This window comes from Nyctereutes procyonoides, unplaced genomic scaffold (assembly GCF_905146905.1).
Source record: "Nyctereutes procyonoides isolate TBG_1078 unplaced genomic scaffold, NYPRO_anot_genome, whole genome shotgun sequence".
In the NCBI taxonomy this organism is placed as follows: domain Eukaryota; kingdom Metazoa; phylum Chordata; class Mammalia; order Carnivora; family Canidae; genus Nyctereutes; species Nyctereutes procyonoides.
In genome coordinates, this window is record NW_026575126.1 from 45,658,198 (window position 1) to 45,681,271 (window position 23,074).

The 23,074-nt window shown below is 35.6% G+C and overlaps 1 protein-coding gene across 2 annotated transcripts in view; it reads left to right on the plus strand.

The window, feature by feature from the left end:
* ATF7IP2 (activating transcription factor 7 interacting protein 2) overlaps nt 1-23,074 on the plus strand; it is a 52,478-nt gene that overhangs the window by 12,511 nt on the left and 16,893 nt on the right. The window contains exons 2-6 of one of the 2 annotated variants that reach the window (XM_055340263.1): nt 189-1,033; nt 2,055-2,179; nt 6,032-6,166; nt 6,744-6,842; nt 11,355-11,512. In XM_055340263.1, coding sequence (XP_055196238.1) covers nt 199-1,033; nt 2,055-2,179; nt 6,032-6,166; nt 6,744-6,842; nt 11,355-11,512 — 1,352 coding nt within the window. In that variant the 5' untranslated portion in view covers nt 189-198. The remainder of the gene's footprint in view (nt 1-188; nt 1,034-2,054; nt 2,180-6,031; nt 6,167-6,743; nt 6,843-11,354; nt 11,513-23,074) is intronic. The other variant, XM_055340264.1, reaches the window with a different exon arrangement.

Sequence of the window (23,074 nt, forward strand, 5' to 3'; positions counted from 1 at the left end):
TGCATGGAGCCTGCTTCTCTCCCTGCCTGTGTCTCTGCCTCTCTCTCTGTGCATCTCTCATGAATAAATAAATAAAATCATTAAAAAAAAAAACTTTAGAGGGAGTCTGAACATTATTTTAATACACCAAATAAATAAACTTTTGTCTATTAGAGAAATGCATCTAAATATAGTACTTTAAATTCTAGGTTATAAAAGATGGCCAGTCCAGATAGAAGTAAGCGCAAGGTACTAAAAGCCAAAAAAACAATGCCTGCAAGTTGCCGGAAGCAAGTAGAGATCCTGAATAAGTCGAAGAATGTCTTAGCACTGAAAACAGCAACTGGGAATAATGTGTCAAGTGGTAATCAGAGTTTAAGTACTGGTGTCATAAGTAGCAAATATGGACATTCTGAAAATGATGCTTCCTTATTGGACTCCAGCAAAAATTCAGTATGCTCAGAGAATAGTAAAGTATTTTCTCAGAATGTTGTGAAACCACTAGAAATTGTTGCTTCAGAAACAAGATTGGAAAACTTTGAAGAGCAAGTTCTGTGCCCTTACCAAAAGTCAAGTAAAACAACAGAATTTTCCAAGAAACTCTTTACACAAGAGGCAAAAGAGTCACAAAACACTTCTGAAAACCATTTTGAATGTCACACAGATGTAACAAGATCTTGTTTTGAACAACTTGAAGATTATAATCTGAAACCCATTTATTGTCCATCTAGTGTATCTAGTGGTGTGGTTCAAATGCCAGAAACTACAGTAAACAGTGCCTTGGATGATAAGAGGATCGACAAAATGGTTTCCTGTTTAGAAAACTCCAGTTCTGAGTCATGTGATAAAAGACAAGATGACATTTTAAGTTCAAATACCCGTTTTGTGCCTGTTGATAAAATACCTAAGTTGAACAATTCAGTCATTTCCAGTAACTATGCTGCTGCTATTTTGAAAAGTGAAGAATCCTGTAGGACCTGTCATTCCAGCATTTCAAGTTGTGAAAGTGTAGACTCAACACTGTTGGCAGCACTTGACACTGGTAGTAATAACAGTAAGTATATACTTATGCATCTTTTAGAGAAATTAAAATAGTCACTTTCCTTTTGGGGGATATTTTTAGCCTCAGATATAGAAATAGTAGAGCATATATAGCCAAGAGAAAAGTAAATGATGAAATAATTGTTTCAGAGTGTCTTGTTTCTGAACCATTTAGGGTGAGGAGGGGGAAACGGTATCCTCCATATCTGAAGGGAGGTAAATTCTGGCAAAGAAGGAATCAGTCACTTTGCCTTGAGAGTACAAAAAAGAAAAAAAAAATCAAAAAGGTGACATAGGGCGATTGTTTGGTTTATTTCATCCAGATCTTAATTTGAAGTTTTATTTATTAGATTAATGAGGCTAGTTGAAAGAGTTTTTTTTTTTTTTTTAATCATTGGTGAACTCATTTCTTTCCATAGAATTAACCTGTAAATCATAGGCCAAATGTAAGGTGATCGATAATACATACATGTGTGCATGGAGTGACAGAAACATCGAATAACTAATGAAATTCTAGAATTATAAAATTATTAAAGTAACAAAAGTAAATTTCATTAAAAGTAGGATGTTTTTGTAATTTAATGAAATAAAAAGAAAAAACATTTCTTAGGATAAATTTTGTGTTCTTATGTAGGTTACGTAGTCATTTAACAAGATGGATTTAAAATTGCTTAAAAATAATAACAGGATCACCTATTAAAAAAATGTCAGACTGCGTAAGTGTACTGTATAAAAATAATGTATGACTGCTTAAGTAACTAGAGGATTAAGTATTATAATTTATTCAGTTTTTGTTGGTATTAAATAGGTATTAAAGTTGAAAGGAAAGTGTATCTGAGACCAGAATCCTACCTAGGAACCTGATAGAATCATTTTTTGAAGGTTATATTTTGTCACAAGTTTTTAGACAATTACATTTGCTAAAAAATGCTGCCTGACATCACATTTTAGTTTATTTCCTTAGAGAGTCTGAATTCCCTTGTTTCCTTCCTTAGAAGGAATATTTTTACTTCTGATCTTTCCATTTCCCCAAGGCCATAATCAAAAGAAGAGGATCTTTTCAGAAAACAAAGAAAATGTTAAGCGCATGAAAACTTCAGAGCAAATTAATGAAAATATTTGTGTAACTCTGGAAAAGCATACAGCATTGCTGGAACAGGTAAAATATTGGGGATTCAGACCTTCTGATTAGTAAAAAAAATGGTAAAAGTTAATTGATCTCCATGGTGATTTAGTACAGATGACTTTCACTTGGTGCAAAGGTGGTGTATGAAGGTAGAATCAAACGATGGAGGTATTAGGGAAAGATAATTGTTTACATTACCAAAACATCTCCAGTTAATTGAAAATAATCTTATGCAGAGTAGCCTGGAGAATCCTGTTTAGGTAGAGTGCTGTAGTAGAAAGAGAATGGACCATTTTAGTCAACATTACATTTAAATCTCTTTGAAAGACACTGTCTGACCTTAAGTTTTGCTGAATAATTCAATCTCTTTTGTACTGGTCTTAGGATTCTCTGATCTGCAGCTTCAGCTGTTTGTATACCTCATCACAATTGACCACTGCGTCATAAACTCAGACAACCCAGAAGTTCGTCATAAAGTCCTGTTGCATTCAGGTTTAGTGACGTAATTTCCAGGTTTACATAGATAGGTTGCATTATCTGACTCTGCTTTATAACATCATTGAATGCACATTTTGCTTTCATTTTGCCCCATTTTATTTCGTTGTACTCTAGTTTCCCATGTCTGATCAACTCTGAATTTAAGTGTGAGATTCAGTTTTATTTTTTGTTTTTTTTTATGAGATTCAATTTTAATGGGTCCTGTAATGAGGACCTGTTTTAATGATGTTTTGCTATTTTGCTACCACTAGAATTATTCAGCTAAAAGTCATTATATGATAGATTAATGTCTGTCAGCTATAATAGGTCTTAATGTCAGAACCAAACTACCCTGCTGTTTTAGGAAGGAAAACACTACTGTTTTCTAAAACAGACCATTACAACTATATAGTTACTATATAGTTATGTGTTATATGGATATATACTCACATAATAAATAAATGGAAACCTTTTCGAAGGACTCTTGCAGAACCAGCATCTAAGGTGAGCCAGCAGTTTTTCCGTTTCTACCTTGTCTTTTCTTCCAGGAAGACCAAAGGGAACTCTAAAATAAAGATGTGTAAGTCTTATTATTTGCTGGATAGGAGTAATAGAATTATGGTGAACAAAGATCTAGCTTAAGAAAAAGGCTGTGTCTTACTCCCAGGAACTAGTAGCTGAATTTAGAAATAAATTCTGATAGGGACATATAAAGACAAAATTTAATCTGAATATTTTGGTTTCACTGGCATGGAAAAAATCAGTTTTCATTCATTACCATTACCTCTCTCACAAAGTACTTGGTTTGAGTTGACACAGAAAATGGTCCTTTCCAGTGAAGTTTAAGAAATGCAGTTTATTTTGTTTTCTCAACCACCACCACCACCACCACCCCTGGCAGAAGTTTCTTGCACATTCCTCAGAGACATTTGGTGTTTTAGCTAATTACTATCTTTTCACCTATCTCCTAATAGCTAGCTTTCCATAACTTGATATTTTAATTCCGGTCCAAAGACTTAAGTCTCTAAACCACATCTTTTTGGATTTTTTGTTTGAATCCCAGTGGAATAAGGATTACCATTCTGATGTTCTTCTCTGAGAGAGTCCCCTAGCTGTTGACTCTTCTGAGGTTTTATAAGGATCTTGGCCTCCTTGATTCCAATTAAGTTAATGAAGTATAGAGGAGTTTTTCTTCTAAAGTCCAAGTTTTTAATATTTATTTATTTTTAAGATTTTATTTATTTGACAGCACAGGTAGGTGGAGTAGCAGGCAGGGGGAGAGGGGAGAAGCAGGCTTACCCCTGAGCAGAGAGCCCAACATGGGGCTCGATCTCAAGACTCTGGGATCATGACCTGAGCCAAAAACAGACGCTTAACCAACTGAGCCACGAGGTGCTCCTTTAAAGTCCAAGTTCTTCATTCTACCTACTATCGTAGAAAGTTGAGGCAGAAAGTTGTACCTAGGATTTCCGTCTGATACCATAATTTTGGATATATTACTATCAGCAGAAGACATTTATGAGGTATTTTTTTGGTGGTGGTTATTGTGTCCTCTTTATGAGGAACATCACCACTAAATGAGAACAAATGTCCACTCTAACCAAGAGTAACAATCTATGGATGGGCATTTAGTACTTTTAAATAACCAGGTTTTAAGAGTCTGCCTCCATCTGAATTGTCAGGAGTGATTCAGACTTTCTTGCTTAAATTGTGGTTTATTGAGCTTACTAACAGTTGAAGACTGTCATTTTCGACTACTCTTTCCTCAGACTTACCTGATGAGAATTACTAGTGATGCCTTTTAATTAGACAGTTTTTCAGACCTTTTTCCAGTAAATTCTGTTTGGTGAATCCAGGCTAGGGCCTAGGAATCTATGATTTTAGCAAATGTCCCATGTGTTACCAGGAAAGTTTCACAAACACTGTGTGGCCTCCTCTTGTTCGCAAAACAGTATTTCCATATTCAAGACATTTAGAAAGTTTCTCCAAGATTCATCTGAGTATGAGCTTTACATATTGAGCCTAGCCATTGAACTAGCAAGCATGCAGGAAAAACCACACATGGGTAACAGGGGTCACCTATCAGTAAAAATAATGTGTTTTTGAGCACTTATTAAATACTTAAAAGTTTGTTAGTAAAAATGATAATGTTGAGAAACCATTGAAGAAATATTAAGCATTACAGAAAAAGTCAAGTACATGGTTATGTTGAAGAGCAAGAACAATGACAAATGAGAAGGAAAAACCTTAGGATTAATCAAATAAAATTGCTTAATATCCCTAATCATTCTGGTGATATCAGTATGAAAGAGTTTAACATAGAAGGTTTGTGTTCCAATTTCAAACACCAAGAAGCAAGAATTTAGGGGAAAGATAGAAATATTACTATTAAGTACCTCAGATATATCATGACAGGTTTTGTTATTGAGAGAGACGACGTACTCTGTTACGAAAGCAGTTTACGAGAGGATACTAATTCAGCAAAAAACTACAGTGGATGTGTCTGAATACATGGTTCAGCAGAGCTGTTTGTATCAGTGGGCATTGAGATTAATTATGCTCCCTGAAAATAGGCTCGTCTGTTTTCTAAAAAACATAGCCAGATAATGAAATGCATTAATGTTTCATGTGACAGCTACTACACATTATTAGAATAGCATGCATTATGCCAAATAGCATTAGTCACTAACTAATTGTGCCTGGCTTCTTTCATTTTAATAATAAGAAAGTCACCCCCTAAAAAAGCTATTCAAGTAAAATAGATTATCTTCCTTTTTATCAATTCACTTTTTTCTGTTTTATGGAGCTCTTTCACATATTAACCTTTTATACTCTTACAAAAATCCTGTGAGCATCACACATTCAACATTGTATTATCTGCCCACATGTGGGCAAGGAAAATGAAGCAAAGTGTGTGACTTTCCAAAGGTCATACAGCTTTTGTTAATGGCCAGATCAAGGCTCAGACTTTCATAATTTGCATCGTAATCTACTACAGACCAAACTAACCAACGATTCATCATTGGGCTCTGGCTTTCAGATTAGTGGAGTTCCTTTTTATGGAATATTTGGTTTCATTTAATGCTCATTAGAAAAATAAATGTGATAGAGGCTTTTACCTTTAATATGTATTACGGAATTCAGCTGAAACTGTAAAAAACAAAAATTAGCCCTTGGAGAATAAGTTTATTTTCTAACATCAATATATTTAGATACTGGGTGTGTTTCGCTGAATTTGATATTCAAACTTCTATAAAACTTACTTGTAATATGAACATAAAATATGAAAAAATATATTTTATCGGTTACAGTAAATCTAGAAAAGAACAAAGCTATTTTTAAGGAGTAGAAAATAAAATTGCTTTTAAATTTGAAATGGATGTTTTGGTTTTTATTTTAAAATTCTAGGTCAAACATTTGATTCGACAGGAGATCTATAGTATAAATTACAAGCTATTTGATAGCAAAGTGAAAGAATTGACCGAACGCATTGGGAAGACACAGTGCAGGAATAAACATGAAGCAATAGCTAATCAACTCTTCGTAAGTTTCTAATTTCATTTAATTTCATTTGAAGTAGATTTTTTTGCATGTTATGAAAGGAAAACAATAAAACAGACCCAAATCTGATCTTTGCCCACAAGCCTGATATACTATACCATAAGTAACAGAATTTCTTAGCTGTATTGGCCCTCATGAAATACTTTTGGAAATACTATACTGTGTTCTTCTGTTGTCAATTATTTTGTGTCAACTGACAGGCGTAATACATAAGCAGTTTCTTTTAATTAAAAATATATTCTGTGTTAGAGCTGGTACAACATATTTCAGACTGTTCTGGGGTTTTTATTTTGTTCTTACCCCTATAGGCTTACTTGCTGATTGCTGTTTCTACCAACATTAACTTTATTGTGGCTCCATTAGAAGTTTGATGTTTTTATCTTCCATTCTTATGTGCCATACGGCATCAAACATGATTTAAATTTTTGCTTATATAAGAATTTGTCATTTATTTGGGTGGATGCCTAAGTCTTATGAGACTGCTTTGGCAAATACATAGTTTTCCTTCCATCTCTATATATTATTTAGTGCGCTGGTTTTGTATTTTTCTTTTTTCTAGGCAAAAATATCAAAACTTCAAAGACGTATTAAAGCAGTATTGCAATGTCAAAAGAATTTCTTGGAAACAAATGTATTAACCAGTAATACAGCCTGTAAGGTTGGTATGAACCCATATGAGCTTTAATTAGCTCATTGACCCACTATTGTAGGTAGTTGGATTTTAAGAAATGAAATCTATTTCCAAACTAAGAAGGCTTTAAAGACAAATTTATATGTAGAATGTTCCTGTGATACTATCTCTGGAGAAGATACTGTTAGGTAGCCAAAAGTAAATGCCACTTGTATTTATTTCAAGTGAATAAGAGACAATTTGTGATCCCTACCATTTTATCATGAAACAGGTAGTATATAGCAAAGTTGACCAAATTTTACAATGAACACTCATAGATGCAACACTTACATATTTTACCTTCACTTTTAATATCTATATGTCTGTCAATCTGTTCATCTCCTAAGCCATCTTTATATTTTGTGTATTCATAAATACATTTTTTTGTATCAAAATACACTCTGCAGTATATGCTTCCAAAATATTTCAGCAGGGACATCATTAGAGTTTTGTATCTGTTTGTATTTTTTTATATAAAATTTAAATATAATCTTCAGTATATATATTCACTGAATTTTTTTCTTGTAGGATCTTTATTAGCTTTGGTATCATATTTATGCTAGCCTCAATAATTAAATTGGAAAGCACTCCCTGTATTCTGGAAGTTTGTGTGTACGATTTTTTTACTTCCTTAAATGTTTGATAGATTGCATCTCTGAAAACTATGTGTGGGCAAGGAGCTTTCTTTGTAGGAAGACTTTTTCTTGAAATTCAATTCTTTAATAGGTAAGGGGCAATTCAGATTTTTCTATTTCCTCCTGTATGTTTTGTAAGTTATCTTCACAAGGAATGTGTCCCTTGTATCTATGTTGTTGAATTTGTTGACATAAATTATTGACAACATTTTTTTGTCCTTTTAATATTTGTAGATCTGTAATGATAGACTCTTTCATTTCTGATACTGGTAATCTATATTTTCTGTTTTTCTGGATGAGTCTTGCTAGTGTCTTAAAAATCTTATTCTCAAAAAAAATCTTATTCTTTGTTGTCTCTTCTATTTTTCTATAATTTTCTTCCTTTTACTTATGTTTGATGTAATTTGTTCTTTTTTCAATTTCTTCAGTGTTAATTTGAAATCTTCTTTGTTACTCGAAAACATTTAAAGCTATAAATTTCCTTCTAAGCACTGCTTTTTCTAAGCATTTTCTATGCATCTTTTCAGTGATTAATTGTACTTTTGTTTTTCTTCAGTTGAAAATAATTTATAACTTCCCTTGTGGTATTGTTCTTTGACCCATGGGTTATTTAGAAGTATGTGTTTAATTTCCAGCATTTGGGACCTCTCTAGATATCTTATTTTTATTGATACCTAATTTAATTTTATTTTGGTCAGAGAACATACTGTGTAAAATTTCAGTCTTGAGAGTTACTGACACTTACTTTATAGCCCAAGATATGCTTTTCCTTCCTTGGTGAATGTTCCATGTACACTTGAATGTTGGATATAATGTTCTACAAATGTCACTTTTGTATTGAGTTTGCCACAGTGCTTGATAGTGGCGAATAATGATCCCTAAAAGCTATCCATGGCTTCATCCCCAGAACCTGTGAGTATGTTACTCTGCATGTTCAAAGAAGCTCATAGATGGGGAGATTATCCTTGTGGGAATAGTGTGATTATAGAAAGCAGCTAAGGTCAAAGGCAGAAGAAAGAGATGGGATGATGGAAGCAGAGGTTGGAATGATTGCACTGAAGATGGAGGAAGGGGCTAGGAGCCCAGGAATCCTGGCAGCTTCTGGAAGCTAGAAAAAAGGAAACACTCCCCTGAAGCCTTCCAGAAAGGATGCAGCCCTGCCAACACTTGATCTTGGCATAGTGAAACTTGATTTCAAACTTCTAGCCTCCAGAACTGTTAAGGAATAAATTTCTGTTATTTTAAACCACCCAATTTGTGGTAATTTGCTATAGCAGCCTTGGGAAACTAATAGAGAATGTGGTACCGGCAAGTGTGGGATACTACTGTAACAAACACCTAAAAATGTGCAAGTGGATTTGGAATGGGGTCATGGATGGAGGCTGAAAGAATACTGATGAGCATGAGTTTTTAAAAGCCTGGATTGACTTTCAGTAGAAATACAGATGTTAAAGACTGCAAGCAGGCTCTCAGAAGACATGAGGAGTACCTAAGAGAAAATCTGTATTGCCCCAGAGAATACGTAAATATTCAGAAACTGACAGTTGGTGGAAATTCGGACATTTATTTATTTTTGAAAGATTTTATTTATTTATTCATGAGAGACACAGAGCGAGAGGCAGAGACACAGGCAGAGGGAGAAGCAGGCTCCATGCAGGGAGCCCGATGCAGGACTTGATCCCTGGTCCCCAGGACCACACCCTGGGCTGAAGGCAGGCTCTAAACTGCTGAGCCACCCGGGCTGCCCAAATTCGGACATTTAAAAGCACCATTGGTGAGGACCCTAAAGAAATGAGGAACATTACTAGAGACTATAGGAAAGGAGATTCTTGTTACATAGTGGCAGAAAGCTTAGCTGAACCGTGTCCTACAGTGACATGGAAAACAATTTGTAAGTGATGGAATGGGATTTCATTAAGCAGATGAGATTTAAAAAAAAAAAAAAAGATTTACTTATTTGAGAGAGAAAGGAGGAGCAGAGGGAGAGGAAGGAGCAGACTCCCTGCTGAGCGTGAAGCCTGACCTAGGGTTCAATCCTAGGATCCTGAGATCACGACCTGAGCCAAAACCAAGAGTCAGATGCTTAACTGACTGAGCCACCCACGCACCCCAGGCCAATCAGATTTTTAAGCAGTGTTGAAGGTTTGGCTTGATTTCTTTCTTGTGAGAGGGAAGAGATCATTTGAAGGAGTTTCTATCTAACAAAAAGGAAGCACAACTTGATTGGGATATTCTGAGCCTACCCAGGTTACAGAAGACCCTAAAATTAGGAGGTTCACCATCAGAAAAAGCATGTGCCAGAGAGAAAGCCAGTGGTGTATTGGATCCTTTGGCTAGTGCCTTACAAGGATCAAAAGGTCAGAGTATTCAGTTACACGTCACATGGAAGTTCTTTGAAGAGCTTAAGTATTTGACTCCTTATGCAGGCAGTTACCTGGTTTAAATTTAGCATATAGGTCCTGGACTCCTTCTGTGACTCCTTTTAGTCATAAAGACAGTTTACTTTTCAAAGCCCATAGAGTGCTGTTTTGGTTGGTTTCCTTCTTCTGGCTCCACTGGATCTCCTGTTCAATCCGTGCAGGTGCTGCCTGGGCATCCTGATTACTTTGGGTGGGAAGTTCAGGAAACATTAGCCTGTAGTCACTCCCATGGCAGTGGATGGGGCCTGCCACTGCCCCAGGGATGGAGTAGAAACAACACTGATGCTTCAGTAATCCTTGCCCAGGCTGTCCCAAATGAGGGTTGATAGTCCCGCCTCTGTTCCAGGTGTGGAGTCCTGGGATTTGGTCCCTGGCTGGGCTTTGCTAATACTGCTACTGTAGCTGGTTAGGTCCACTGCTGCTCAAGTTGTCAGGTGGGAACTAAGATGACACTAATGCAGTGAATATGGCTGCTGGTTTTGCAGGTGTGGAGTAGGGGTTCAGCCACCCCTGCTCTAGGTTTGGGGAGAAGGATGGGTCCCTGACATTTGTGGCACCCATTGTGTAGGATATACGGATAGTAAAAACAGAGGGAGCTCACTGTGCTTTCCCTCTGCAATCTCACGATCCTCAGGCAGCCTGCCCTTTTCTTTCCACCCTTCAGAGGCATTTTATGATGGATCTGTTATCTCCAGGGTTTTTCATTATACTTAGATGAGAATAGCAGGGAAAAGTGAGCCACTTTGTCCTGGAACTGAAAGGATACTAAATATTTTTTGCTGTTGTTTTCCAATGTTGTTTGAACCTCTTTCTAACATACAGAATCTGCAAACTTAATAACATTTCAGAATTCTGTCTCTGTGTACGGTCGTCTTTGTTCATGTTATCCACCAGAAAGGCTCCTCATGAGTTGGGAATCAGCTTGATCCTTTTGTATTGATTAATAGACGTATATTTTAAATACTGCACATTCTCAACCAAATATGGACTAAGAGTTTCAGCTTCCAAGTTGTAAACAAAACTCAACTGGAAGAACAATTTGAAAATTAGTTTTATTTCTGGTCTTCACTTATTAGGAGTATAACGGAAGTACAAGTTTGCTTGTTAAGAGTCTAGTGTTTCTGAATTCCTAAAACAGTCTAACAGGAATAAAATGCTGTCTGAGTACTTAGGTATTTGTTTTTCCTTTCCACCCAAGCTAGGAAGTTGATTTGTACTATCATTATTTTTATTTCTTAGAAGTATTTTTTAAATTCATCTTGGCAGAGAAACTGCAAGCATTGTCATGAGCCATTGAAATACATATAATTTAACATATGTCTTGCCATTTGTATTCAAGAATATTTTGAAAACGTTTTCCAAGTGAAATTTTACCTATATCAATTTCGTGTAGAAGACAAGTGGTGACACTCCTTTTAACTGCTTTTTCTCCACCCAATTAACAGGTTATAAACTCAGAGACCATGAATTTGAATCAGAATCCAGAGTCAGTCAGTCCAGTTGAAAGACAGACCTCTGTGAGTTCTGAAACTTCTGACCCTTCAGAAAAATCAAATGAGAAGGCTAACTTATCACGAGATCGTGATGAGGCTGTTTCAGAAAGGTAGGCATTTCTACAAAAATGCATAAACTTATCTAAGTATATGCTTGTAAACATACCATTTCTCGGTTAAGCATGAAACAGCTTAAAGGTTCGTATTCGTTCTTGCCTGTTATGAAGGAATGGGGTTGGTTATCCAGGGCTTTTATCATTGTTTTAACAGTACTAAGTACGGGTACCTGGCTGACTCTCTCCATAGAGCATGCGACTCTTGATCCTCCAGTTACTGGGTTCGAGCCCCATTTGGGAATAGAGTTTACCTTTAAAAGAAAAGAAACAGTACTAAATAAAATTTTGTATTAGCTAGGGGATTGGATTTTGCATTGTGGTGTGTTTGGTATGCATCTTTGGTATGGTAATCCGAGTGATCACTTGATCATTCTCATGGTTTGTGTTCTACACTTGGAAAAGTCAATGACCTATAAAACAGCGGCTTACAAAAGTTAGAAGAGGAAGGCTAAGAAAGTTAAGAGTAGGAAAAAAGTTCCTAAAAGTATTTGTTTCCTACAGGTTGAAAGCAGTATCATGAATCATGATAACTTTAAACTGCAGCGAACAGGTTAACTTATTTGTCTAATCGAGTCAAAAAGCAGCCAAGACACCTAATTTCTGATCTAGCCTTAAGAGATTAAGGGCTGGTAGGGAAGAAATCATTTAGTTTAACAAAGGAATCACGGTTTGTGATTCCAGCAAGATTGATGTTGCTGGGAGGGACATTTTAATGAATTGTTTTCTTTGGTCTGGTGATTTGCAACAGTTTGGAGCTTTATAGTATTATATATTTATTCTTAGCATAAACTCCATAAAATGTTTCTAAGGTTTTTCCTTTTATATGTTAAATTGTAATCCAGCTTTTAAAAAGAGAAGAATATATAGCCCAAAATAAGGAATTATTTGAAGAATAACACCCTTTCCCTCATATAGCTACCCAGATTTAAGGAGGCGACAAAATGAAGTCTACAAATCTGTATCATCTGCAGTATATCCTTGGTTTTGAGGAATTTACATGAAGTTTTGACTCTTCCAAAGAAATCCTAATATTGCATGGTATTGAATCCTACATTTTAGTTTTGAACCAGGAAGCTGCTATGAAGAAGTCATTTATTTAGTTTGTGAAGGCAAGAGTCACATTTCAGTGAGTCTTTGTTGTTACCACTTTTTTTTTTTTTTTAAGATTTTATTTATTTATTCATGAGAGACAGAGAGAGGCAGAGACACAGGCAGAGGGAGAAGCAGGCTCCATTCAGGGAGCCCAACGTGGGACTAGATCCCTGGTCTCCAGGATCACGCCCTGGGCTGAAGGCGGCGCTAAACTGCAGAGCCACCTGGGCTGCCCATGTTGTTACCACTTCTTAATGTGTGTGTTGAAACTCAAAAAAGTGACAGAAAAGAAAACTAAAATGTTAGTGATAGAAGCAAAAAAGTGAAGACCCCATTAAAATAGCATTTTGTGGACTAATGTGTCAAATTTTTATCAGTGGCTTCTATCTATGATATGAACAACCCACCTTATGCTCTATAATGAAGAACCTACAATTTATGAAACTTGTCCCAGGCAGCTGTGCTATCAAGGGAGTATATAACTTGAGCCTGATGGGTGGATTCAATGGTCAGTTTTCTAAAACACTGAAGAAAGAACACCAATTTTAAACAAATTTCCAAAGAATAAGAAAAGAGGGAATATTTTTCAGTTCATTTTATGAGACTAGATACTAAAATCTAGTATATCTGTGATACTCTGATACTGAAATCAATTTTAACATTTTACAGAAATGGAAAATTACAATCCATTTTTTTTTAAATTTTTTTTTTATTTTTATTTATTTATGATAGTCACAGAGAGAGAAAGAGAGAGAGGCAGAGACATAGGCAGAGGGAAAAGCAGGCTCCATGCACCGGGAGCCCGATGTGGGATTCGATCCTGGATCTCCAGGATCGCGCCCTGGGCCAAAGGCAGGCGCCAAACCGCTGCGCCACCCAGGGATCCCTACAATCCATTTTTACCCATAAAATAGATGTAGATATCCTAAACAAGACACTAGTAAAGCCAAGTTCAACAATCTATAAAAGTTGAGTTTGTCTCAGGAATACTGCAAGGTTGGTTCAGTAAAAAAAAAAAAAAAAAAAAAAAATCAGGTAATGTAATTTTCTAGGACAAGAATCATTATTAACTCACAATAGAAGATTTGATAAATACTTATTTATGATTAAAAACAAATTCTTGGCAAACTTGGAATAGGGAGGTACTTCCTTAATCTGATAAAGAGTATCCACAAAAACCCTAAGAGAGATCGGATGATCAAATATTGGAAGTATTTCCTTTGAGTACAAAATAGAAGAATGCCTCCTGTCACCACTTTAACATTATACTGTGGCTCTTGGCTAATGAAAGAAAAAGAGGTTAATATAGAAAGGATTGAAAAAAAGGAATAAATATTATTGCTATTCATGGATGATTGGGGTAGGTATATAATGTAGGAAATCCAAAGTAACTTACAGATAAATTATTAGGATTAACAAGACGTTAGCAAGACTGCCATTCTCAAATATATAAGAAATTATATTCCTATATACCAGATACAAACAATTAGGGAATTAAAGAATGTTTTGAAAGGACATGATACCAATACTATAGCACCAAACCTAGGAATACATTTAATAAAACATGTAATAATTGAAGAAAATTATAAAACTTTAAGAGATAGTAAAATAATTCAGTGACGAAATGAACTATGTTTATGGGTTGGACAATGCAGTATTTATTAGAATGTTTTCACTTTTGTTCAAATTAATTTATAGAGTGCAATTTCAATCAGTTTTCTAGTGTGTAATTTTGTGGAACTTGACAACTAATTTGATTCTAAAACGTATACATAAATGCAGTGGATTAAGAGACCAAGATATCCATAAACTAGAGAAATTAAAATGAAGAAATTTTCTATCAGATGTCAGGACACAACAAAACCACAGCAATTAAAATACTGTGATGTTATTCATCAATTCAAGTGATAGACAAATAGAGCAGGGTCACAGAGAACCTAGAAACCCATGCATATGTGTATGTGTGATATGTGATGGAGGTTATATGGTGTACATCATTTAGGAAATGATTGATTTAGTAAATGGTGTAGTTACTTTGGTATTCATGTTGAGTGAAATATGAAAGATATTGGATCCCTATGTCAGACCACATTAAAATCAATATGTGGATTAAGGAATTCAAAATCTAAAGGAAAGTTATAAAGCTTTTACAAGGTAATATAGAATATCTTCATGAACGTTGGATAAGGAAGGATTTCTTTCTTTTTTTTTTTTTTTAAGGATTTATTCATTTATTTATTCACTAGAGACACAGAGAGAGCCCAATGTGGGACTCCCATCGCAGCACCCCGGGATCACAGCCTGAGTTGAAGGCAGACAGATGCTCAGCCCCTGAGCCACCCAGGCATCCCTAAGGAAGGATTTCTTAAGACACAAATACCTTTGCAATAAAAAAAAAAATTGATCAGTTTTACAACATTAAAATTAGAAACTTCTCTTAAGCTGCTGTAATTTTAGTGAGAAGATAGGCTATCAAGTGAGAAAGACACTTGCACCACATAGAACCTCTAGAGGCCCAGGTCCCAGAGTATACATAAAGAACTTTAAATCAATGAGAAAAAGTCAGATAATACAAAAGAAAAATGGGCAAAAAGACTTGTGTATCTACTTCACAAGAGGAATTCCAAATGACCAATAAACATATGAAAAGGTGCTCATCTTCATTAGTAATCAGAAATGCAAATTAAAGCCACAGTGAGATGCCTTTTCATATTGGTAAGGAAAAATAAAACATTTTAAAATCTGACAATACCAGGTGTATCGGTGAGGTTTTGAAATAACAGGAATTGATTTTATTTAACATTTTTCTTGTTAAAACAGTAAATTGGTGTAATGCTTTAGAAAAAATTTGGCAGAGGCACCTGGGTGACTCAGTGGTTGAGCGTCTGCCTTTGGCTTACGTTGTGATCCTGGGGTCCTGGGATCGAGTCCAACATCAGGCTCCTCGCAGGGAGTCTGTTTCTCCCTCTGCCTATGTTTCTGCCTCTCTCTCTGTGAATAAATAAATAAAATCCTTAAAAAAAATGGCATTATCTAAAAATATTTAAGATCTGAATATTCTTTGATCTCACAGGCCCACTTTTGATATTGATCCACTAAATGTGCAATAAATATATGTAGAGGAACGTTCATTAGCATTTTTTGTAATCAAAAACTAGAATGACAAAAACCCTATCTACAATTGAAAAGAAAACTACATTGTAGTAAGTCCTTATAAAGGAATTCTGTATTTTAGTGGAAATGGAAAAACTGTGGTCACAAGCAGCAATATGAGTTACTCCAAAAACATGGAAAAGCAGACACAAATAGTAGGATTCTGTTCAGTTAAAGGTCAAATATAGCCAGAAAGAAAGTACATTATGTAGGAAGTCAAGGGTAAATAGTAAATCTCCAAAACAAAGAATTTAGCACTACAAATGCCATTTATGGAGGAAATTTATGATACAGAATAGAGGTGTGTGTGTTTCTGAAGTGCTGATCATGTAAACTATTTATCTGAGTGGCAGGCTATATGCTTTGTAATTATTTCTTAAACTATACATGTGCTTTTAATCCAATTCAAAAAGTCTATTAGAAAATTTAGATTGTCTAATCTCACTGAGATGTGTGGGTTCATACCACTTGCTTGCTTTCATCTATTTTATGGGCCTTTTCCCCTATCTGTCTGTCTCTATTTTAACCTTCTTTTGGGTTAATCTTTTTTCTTTTCCCATTACTTATTAATTATACATCTTTCATTGTTTCTTTAGAAATTATCCTTAAAAAATCATGATTTTGATTCTCAACTCTAATAATTAGAATCCAATATGAATTACTTTGACCATTTTGTAGGTAATGTTTGACCTTAAAACCCTGTAATTCCATTTACTGCTTCCTCTCCATCTTTTGTGTGTTTTCACACAATTTTATATTACAGTTGACCATTGAACAACACAGCACCAACTCACACGTAATTTTTGATTCACCTTGAATTTAACTTTTAATAGTCTACTGTTGACTGGAAGCCTTACTGATAATATAAACAGCCAATTAAGCATTTTGTATATGCTATATGGTATATACATCATTTTTATAGTAACATAACTTAGAGAAAAGAAAATATTAAAAATTGTAAGAGAAAATGCACTTGAGTACTACACCTCATTCATTGAGAAAAAATCCATATACAGTTTGAACCCTTGTTGTTGGAGGTCAGCTATATTTTAAGTCTCAGAAGATGAAATCACAATTTTGTATAGTCATTATTCATTTAGAGTTATCCACATATTTACCCTTCCTGTTGCTCTTCATATATTTCCATCTGGGAAAATTTTCCTTCTGCCTGTAGAACTTTGTTACTTCTTTTTTTAGTTTTGCTCAAGATAAATTCTGTCAGGTTTTTTTGGTCTGGAAATAATTCTATTTTGTCTTTATTTCTAAAGGATATTTTAACATAAGTATTGAATTGTAGGTATTTCCTTTCAGAACTTGCAAGATATCATTACATGTCTTGATTTCTATAATTTCTGTTGAAAAGTTAGCTTCATTCTTATTGTGGCTTCTTTGAAGATAATATCTGTATTTATGCTTTTAAGATATTCTACTTCTGTTTGGTTTTTCTTAATATACTGTTTGGTGCTATTTGTGGGGACATGGATTTAATGTTTGTTTTTTTAAGTTATCTTGATTGGGGCTCACAGTTTTTCATGAATCTGGTTTTATGTCTTCCATTATCTTTGGAAAACTCTTCACCATTATCCTTCAGAAATTCCTTCAGCACCACTCCATCACTTCTCCCCTTCAGTATTCTAATTATATGCACACCATCCTTCAGTCTGGATATTTTCTACTGCACTGTTTGCCAGTTTATTAATGTTCCCTTCAGCTGGATCCAAGTGGCTGTTAAACCCATGTATCAAATTGTCAATTTCTTTTTGCTTAATTTTTAGTTCTTCCCTTCCCCTTTCCATTTTATTTTATTATTATTATTATTTTTTTAAGAGAGCAAGAGGGCATTCGCATTTGCCAGCTGTGGGGGAGGAACAAAGGATGAGGGAGGGAGGAAATCTTAAACAGGCTCCACACTGAACGCTAAGCCCACTAAGCCAGATACTGGGTTTGATTGCACAACCCTGAGATCATGACCTGAGCTGAAATCCAGAATCAGATGCTTAACCGACAGTCACCTATGCACCCCACCGTTGTATTCTTTTCTATAGATTGAGGTTCTCTGGTGATATTCTTTATCTTCTCCATGTGTTGAACATTTAAATCACTGTCATTTTCTGTTCCATTTATTATGACCATTGTATCCAGCTCACCCTGAGCTCTGTTTCTATTTGGTATTTTTAAATTTTTATCCTCTTATTGTAACTGCTAATTTTTTTATTTTAATCTTAAACATTGTGTATTGAAAATTGTAGAAATTCTCAATGAAGTTACCTTCCACCAGAGTAGATTTACCCTACACTCTGGCAGGCAGCAGATAGAGGGACAGACTCTGTTGATGGTCTTAAAATATGGGCACACATTCTTTGATATACTCTTCCTTTAAAAAAAAAAATGGAGTCTAATTTTTGTCTTGGGCTATACTTAGTGACAGCAGATAGAATATGGCATAAGTGACAGTATGTAACACATCATAAAAAGCATCATAGCTTCCTTTTTCTCTCTTGGATTGCTTGCTCTGGGGCAAGTTAACTGCCATGTTAACATGGCAGCAAACATAGGTTACTAGAGGACATCAAGCAGCCTGTGCAGAATCCCACATGGTAAGGCATTCTGCCAACAGCCATGAGTAAACCATTTTGGAAGCAGGACCTTCAGCCCTCATTGAGCCTTCAGTTGATTGCAGCTCCTGCCATCATCCTGACTGCAACCTCATGACCGATCCTGAGCCTAAATCCCCCAACTATACTGCTCCATATTACATTACCCAGAAAAAATGAAATAATAAATATTTATTTTTTAAGCCATTATGTTAAATAACACATTTCAGTCTAATCAGGAATTGAGCAGAACTGAAGCTTATTTGCAGTCTTTATAAGACTCCATCTATTTTGATTTTTACTCCATCCTCCATGTATGGCATAGCCTTCTATGACTTCCACCAGAAAGACTGGGATGTTACCTTTGGCTCCTCTTCTATTGCTGGTCATATGTTCCAATTTTTGCCTCCCCAATACAGTCCATTGTGATATCAGCCACCATCTGCCGGGCTTCTCGGTATTCCTGAATGGTTTAGTTGACAGACGCCCTAAGAGGAACACCAGTGGCAAGTGTCTAGCCCACTTCTATATACACTCTCTCTCTGGAATCTCAGTTCTTTAAGTTGTCTTCTACCACAGCTTTCTGATGTCTTCAAAGATAGATATATGTGTGTGTACACACATACACTATCAAATACATATAAAGTTACATTTCTTAAAAATTTTGTAAATAATACCTTCTCAAATTGTTCAAGTATAGGGGTTCCATCATAGCTGTTCTGTGTAACAATTTATATACTACTTTATGATTTAAAATTTTTCAAAAAATATTTAAGAAATAAGGAATTTTAAAAAGGAAAACAAAAACATATTGTTCCCACTATTATTACAACTCTAGAGAAAGCCAGGAGGTTTTATACTTGCTTTTTCTGTTAACCCCGAGTATTGAAGGAATTAATGCCACAACTATGTCTGTAATGGTTGGATTGAGAAGTGTAAGCATTTTATTTATCTATTTATTTATTTATAATTACTCATTTTAGACACAAATTTTTCTCTAAGGTAAAAATGCAGGTAGAAAACATAGGTATATCTAGAATGAATATGAAAATCATCCCTGTCTTTGGTTTTCTTCCCTGATATGGTTCATTTAAAAAATAACCATCATTGGGGCATCTGGGTAGCTCAGTTGGTTAAGCATCTGACTCTTGACTTCAGCTCAGATCATGAGATTGAGCCCTGTGTCATTCTGCACTGGGCATCAGAACTTCTCTCTCCTTCTCCACCCACTGCCTATGTTCATACACTCTTGCTTTCTTAAAAAAAAAAAAAAAAAAAAAGTTTAAAAAAAGAACAGCCCTTGGGGTGCCTGGCTGGCTCAATTAGTTGGGTGTCCAACTCTTGATTTCAGCTCAGGTCATGATCTCAGGCTCATGGGATCTAGCTCCTCATTGGGCTCCAAGTTCAGTGGAGAATCTGCTTGATACTTTTCTTCCTCTCTCTCTCTCTCTCTCTCTCTCTCTATATATATATATATATATATATATATATATATATATATATCCCTCTGCCCCTCCCCCACCACTTGCTCTCTCACTCTCTCTTTCTCTAAAATAAATAAGTTAAGTCTTAAAAATACAAAAATAACAGCCATCATTGGTAGCAGTCAGTGGAACAGTTTTGTAAAAGTAGTGTATCATATGCTCATAAAATTTCAGTCTTTAGTTTGCAGATAGATTTCTTGGGATAGGGATCCCTGGGTGGCGCAGCGGTTTGGCACCTGCCTTTGGCCCAGGGCACGATCCTGGAGACCCGGGATCGAATCCCACATCGGGCTCCCAGTGCATGGAGCCTGCTTCTCCCTCTGCCTGTGTCTCTGCCTCTCTCTCTCTCTCTGACTATCCTAAGTAAATAAAAATTAAAAAAGAAAATTTCTTGGGATAAATAGTAACAACTTTATATACACAAACACATGCCTTATATGTGTATAATTTTTTAAATAAAGTTAATAGAATAATACTCACTGAACTCTGCACAAACTGAGCATATCCCTTGGCAAATTTTGACAAACACATTTTGTAAATATCTCCCAGATCAAATTAGTGGCATCTAATTTGCCTCATGTCCCACCCCTACCACATTGACCTAAGTAACCATTATCTGAGCTTTAACACCATAAATTGTTTTTGTTTAGTTTTCATGTTTATATAAATGGAGTCATACTCTGAACTCTTAGGTGTCTTTTTTGCCCCAACACTGTGTGTTGTGAGGGTCACCTGTGCTGTTGCTTAGCTACAATAATTTATTCATTCTTGTTGCTATATAGTACTCATCACACAAATAAACCTCAGTTTGCTTATTCACAACTGGGCATCTAGGTTGTTTGCAGATTGGAAAAATTTGAGAAGTGCTGTTGTGAACATTCCGTCACTTGTCTTTTGGTGAATGCACATACATTTCTGTTGGACACTTGCCTAGGAATGGAATTGATAGGTCATAGAATATGTATATTTTGAGGTTTAATAGATATTACCAAACACTTTACCAAGGAGAGATCATACCAAACCTACATTCCCATTAGATAGTATAATGAGGTTTTTTGTTCTTCCATGTCCTTGTCATCACTTAATATTAGCTGCCTTTCTTGCTTTAGCCACACTGTTATTTATGTATATAGCATCATGTACTGAGTTTTGTTTTGTTTTGTTTTTGTAAGATTTTATATATGTATTTGAGAGAGAGTGTGAGCAAGCATGAACAGGGGAGGTGGGAGAGAGAGAGAAGCAGACTCCCTGCTGAGCAAGGAGCCCAGTGATGCAGAGCTGGATCCCAGGACCCCGGGATCATGACCAGAGCCAAAGGCAGATGCTCAACCATTTGAGCCATCCAGGGGCTCCCATATATTAGCTTTAATTTGTATTTCCTTCTAATAATGAAGGTAAGCACATTTTTATGATAGTCATTTTGATACCTTTTATGACATTTCTCAAGACTTTTGTGTTTTCCCTTTGACTTGCCTATCTTAAGTTTTTTGTCTATATATTTACTATAAGTATCTTTTTCCATTCCAAGTCTTTCCACTTTTCTAATATTGTCTTTATGTGAATTGACTTCCTAATTTCACTGTAGTCTTTTTTTTCATAATTTCTACTTTTTAATGTGCATGTTTTATAACCCTAGCTTCAGGATCATCTATATAATGATTTCTGTTGTTTTTCTGTTCATTTCTGGTCATTTGAGTCTGTCTTTTGGCATGCTTGATAATTTCTGAAAAATTGGTGAGGCTATGAAATATCTTACTGTACACAAGGTTTATTTTCTCTGGCAGAGTATGACCTGGTCACCTAATATACTTAGGGAAAGGTATAAATTGAGGCTTGTTGTTACTGTGGTAAGGCTCCTACCCCTAGTTCACTGTGGCTCTTAAGACATAGACCTCCATGGATTCCCAGCTGAAAACCTGGAGCAGTCACTAGGATCCCTCCACCTTGATGGGTCCCTCTTTACTGCCTCAGCCCAATAAGAAAACCAGAAATTCCACTCTGCTCTTTAAGGTCTTTCTGCTTGGTTTCTTAAACTCCTAAATAATACTATATTTGATGTACTATAGCAGCAAGCAGAAATACTTAAAATACTAGAAATATTGGGGGATCCCTGGGTGGCGCAGCGGTTTGGCGCCTGCCTTTGGCTCAGGGCGCGATCCTGGAGACCCAGGATCGAATCCCACGTCGGGCTCCCGGTGCATGGAGCCTGCTTCTCCCTCTGCCTGTGTCTCTGCCTCTCTCTCTCTCTCTCTCTCTCTCTCTCTGTATGACTATCGTAAATTAAAAAAAATAAAAATAAAAATTTAAAAATACTAGAAATATTGGGACACCTGGTTGGCTCAGTTGGAGGAGCATGTGACACTTGATCTTGGAGTTATACATTTGAGCCCCACGTTGGGAGTAGAGATTACTTAAAGAAACTTTTAAAAAATAAAATATTAGAAATATTTTAGAAATGTTAAATGAAGAATTTTGAGATTGATAGGAGATTTTGACTACAGTGTAATGAACATCTGAAAAGAATTGTTTATAATTAAGCAACAAAATATAGTCATCAGTCTTCCAGCCATATGATGACTATTACTAGTAGGAAAAAAAAAACATATATAAAATAAACTTTGTAAGTTTTGTTGGAGACCAAAAATAGAAGAATGGAATATTCTTGATAAAATTTAGATCTAAACATTTTGTCTTTGTTTACTGAACTTAGAAATAATGGCTATTAGAATTTCTTACTAATAAATTTGGGAAAAATTATTGAATTAAATATGTTTTAAAATGTGCATGAAAAAAATAAAATGTGCATGAAAACCAGTTGATTTCAGAAAACTAAAATGAACGTGTAGAAAATGCTTCTGCCCATGAAATATTAATTGCTACAGGAATTGTTCTTTTGTTGTCAACAAGTAGAAAACCAAAGTAAAAAAGAATTGTGTGCAGACATTGTTCAACAGGGAGCAAAAACTCTCTCCCTGGGAGAAGGAAAAGTGTGAAATGCACTCTACCATTGTTCAAGATTACTCCCTGGAGGCATTTCACAGGTTGAAGGACAAGGGCAGGAAGAGCTCAAACAGCCTTAGAGGTCTTACCACATTTAGATCAGAGATTGGGGAGTCTGAGTTGGCTAAGACTTTGTGCGGAGGAACAATGAAGAAAGCAAATTGTGTAAAGGTAGAACTCTGTTGATCTCCAAAGAGAACCTCTTAAATCATTGGCTGCATACAGATCTATGC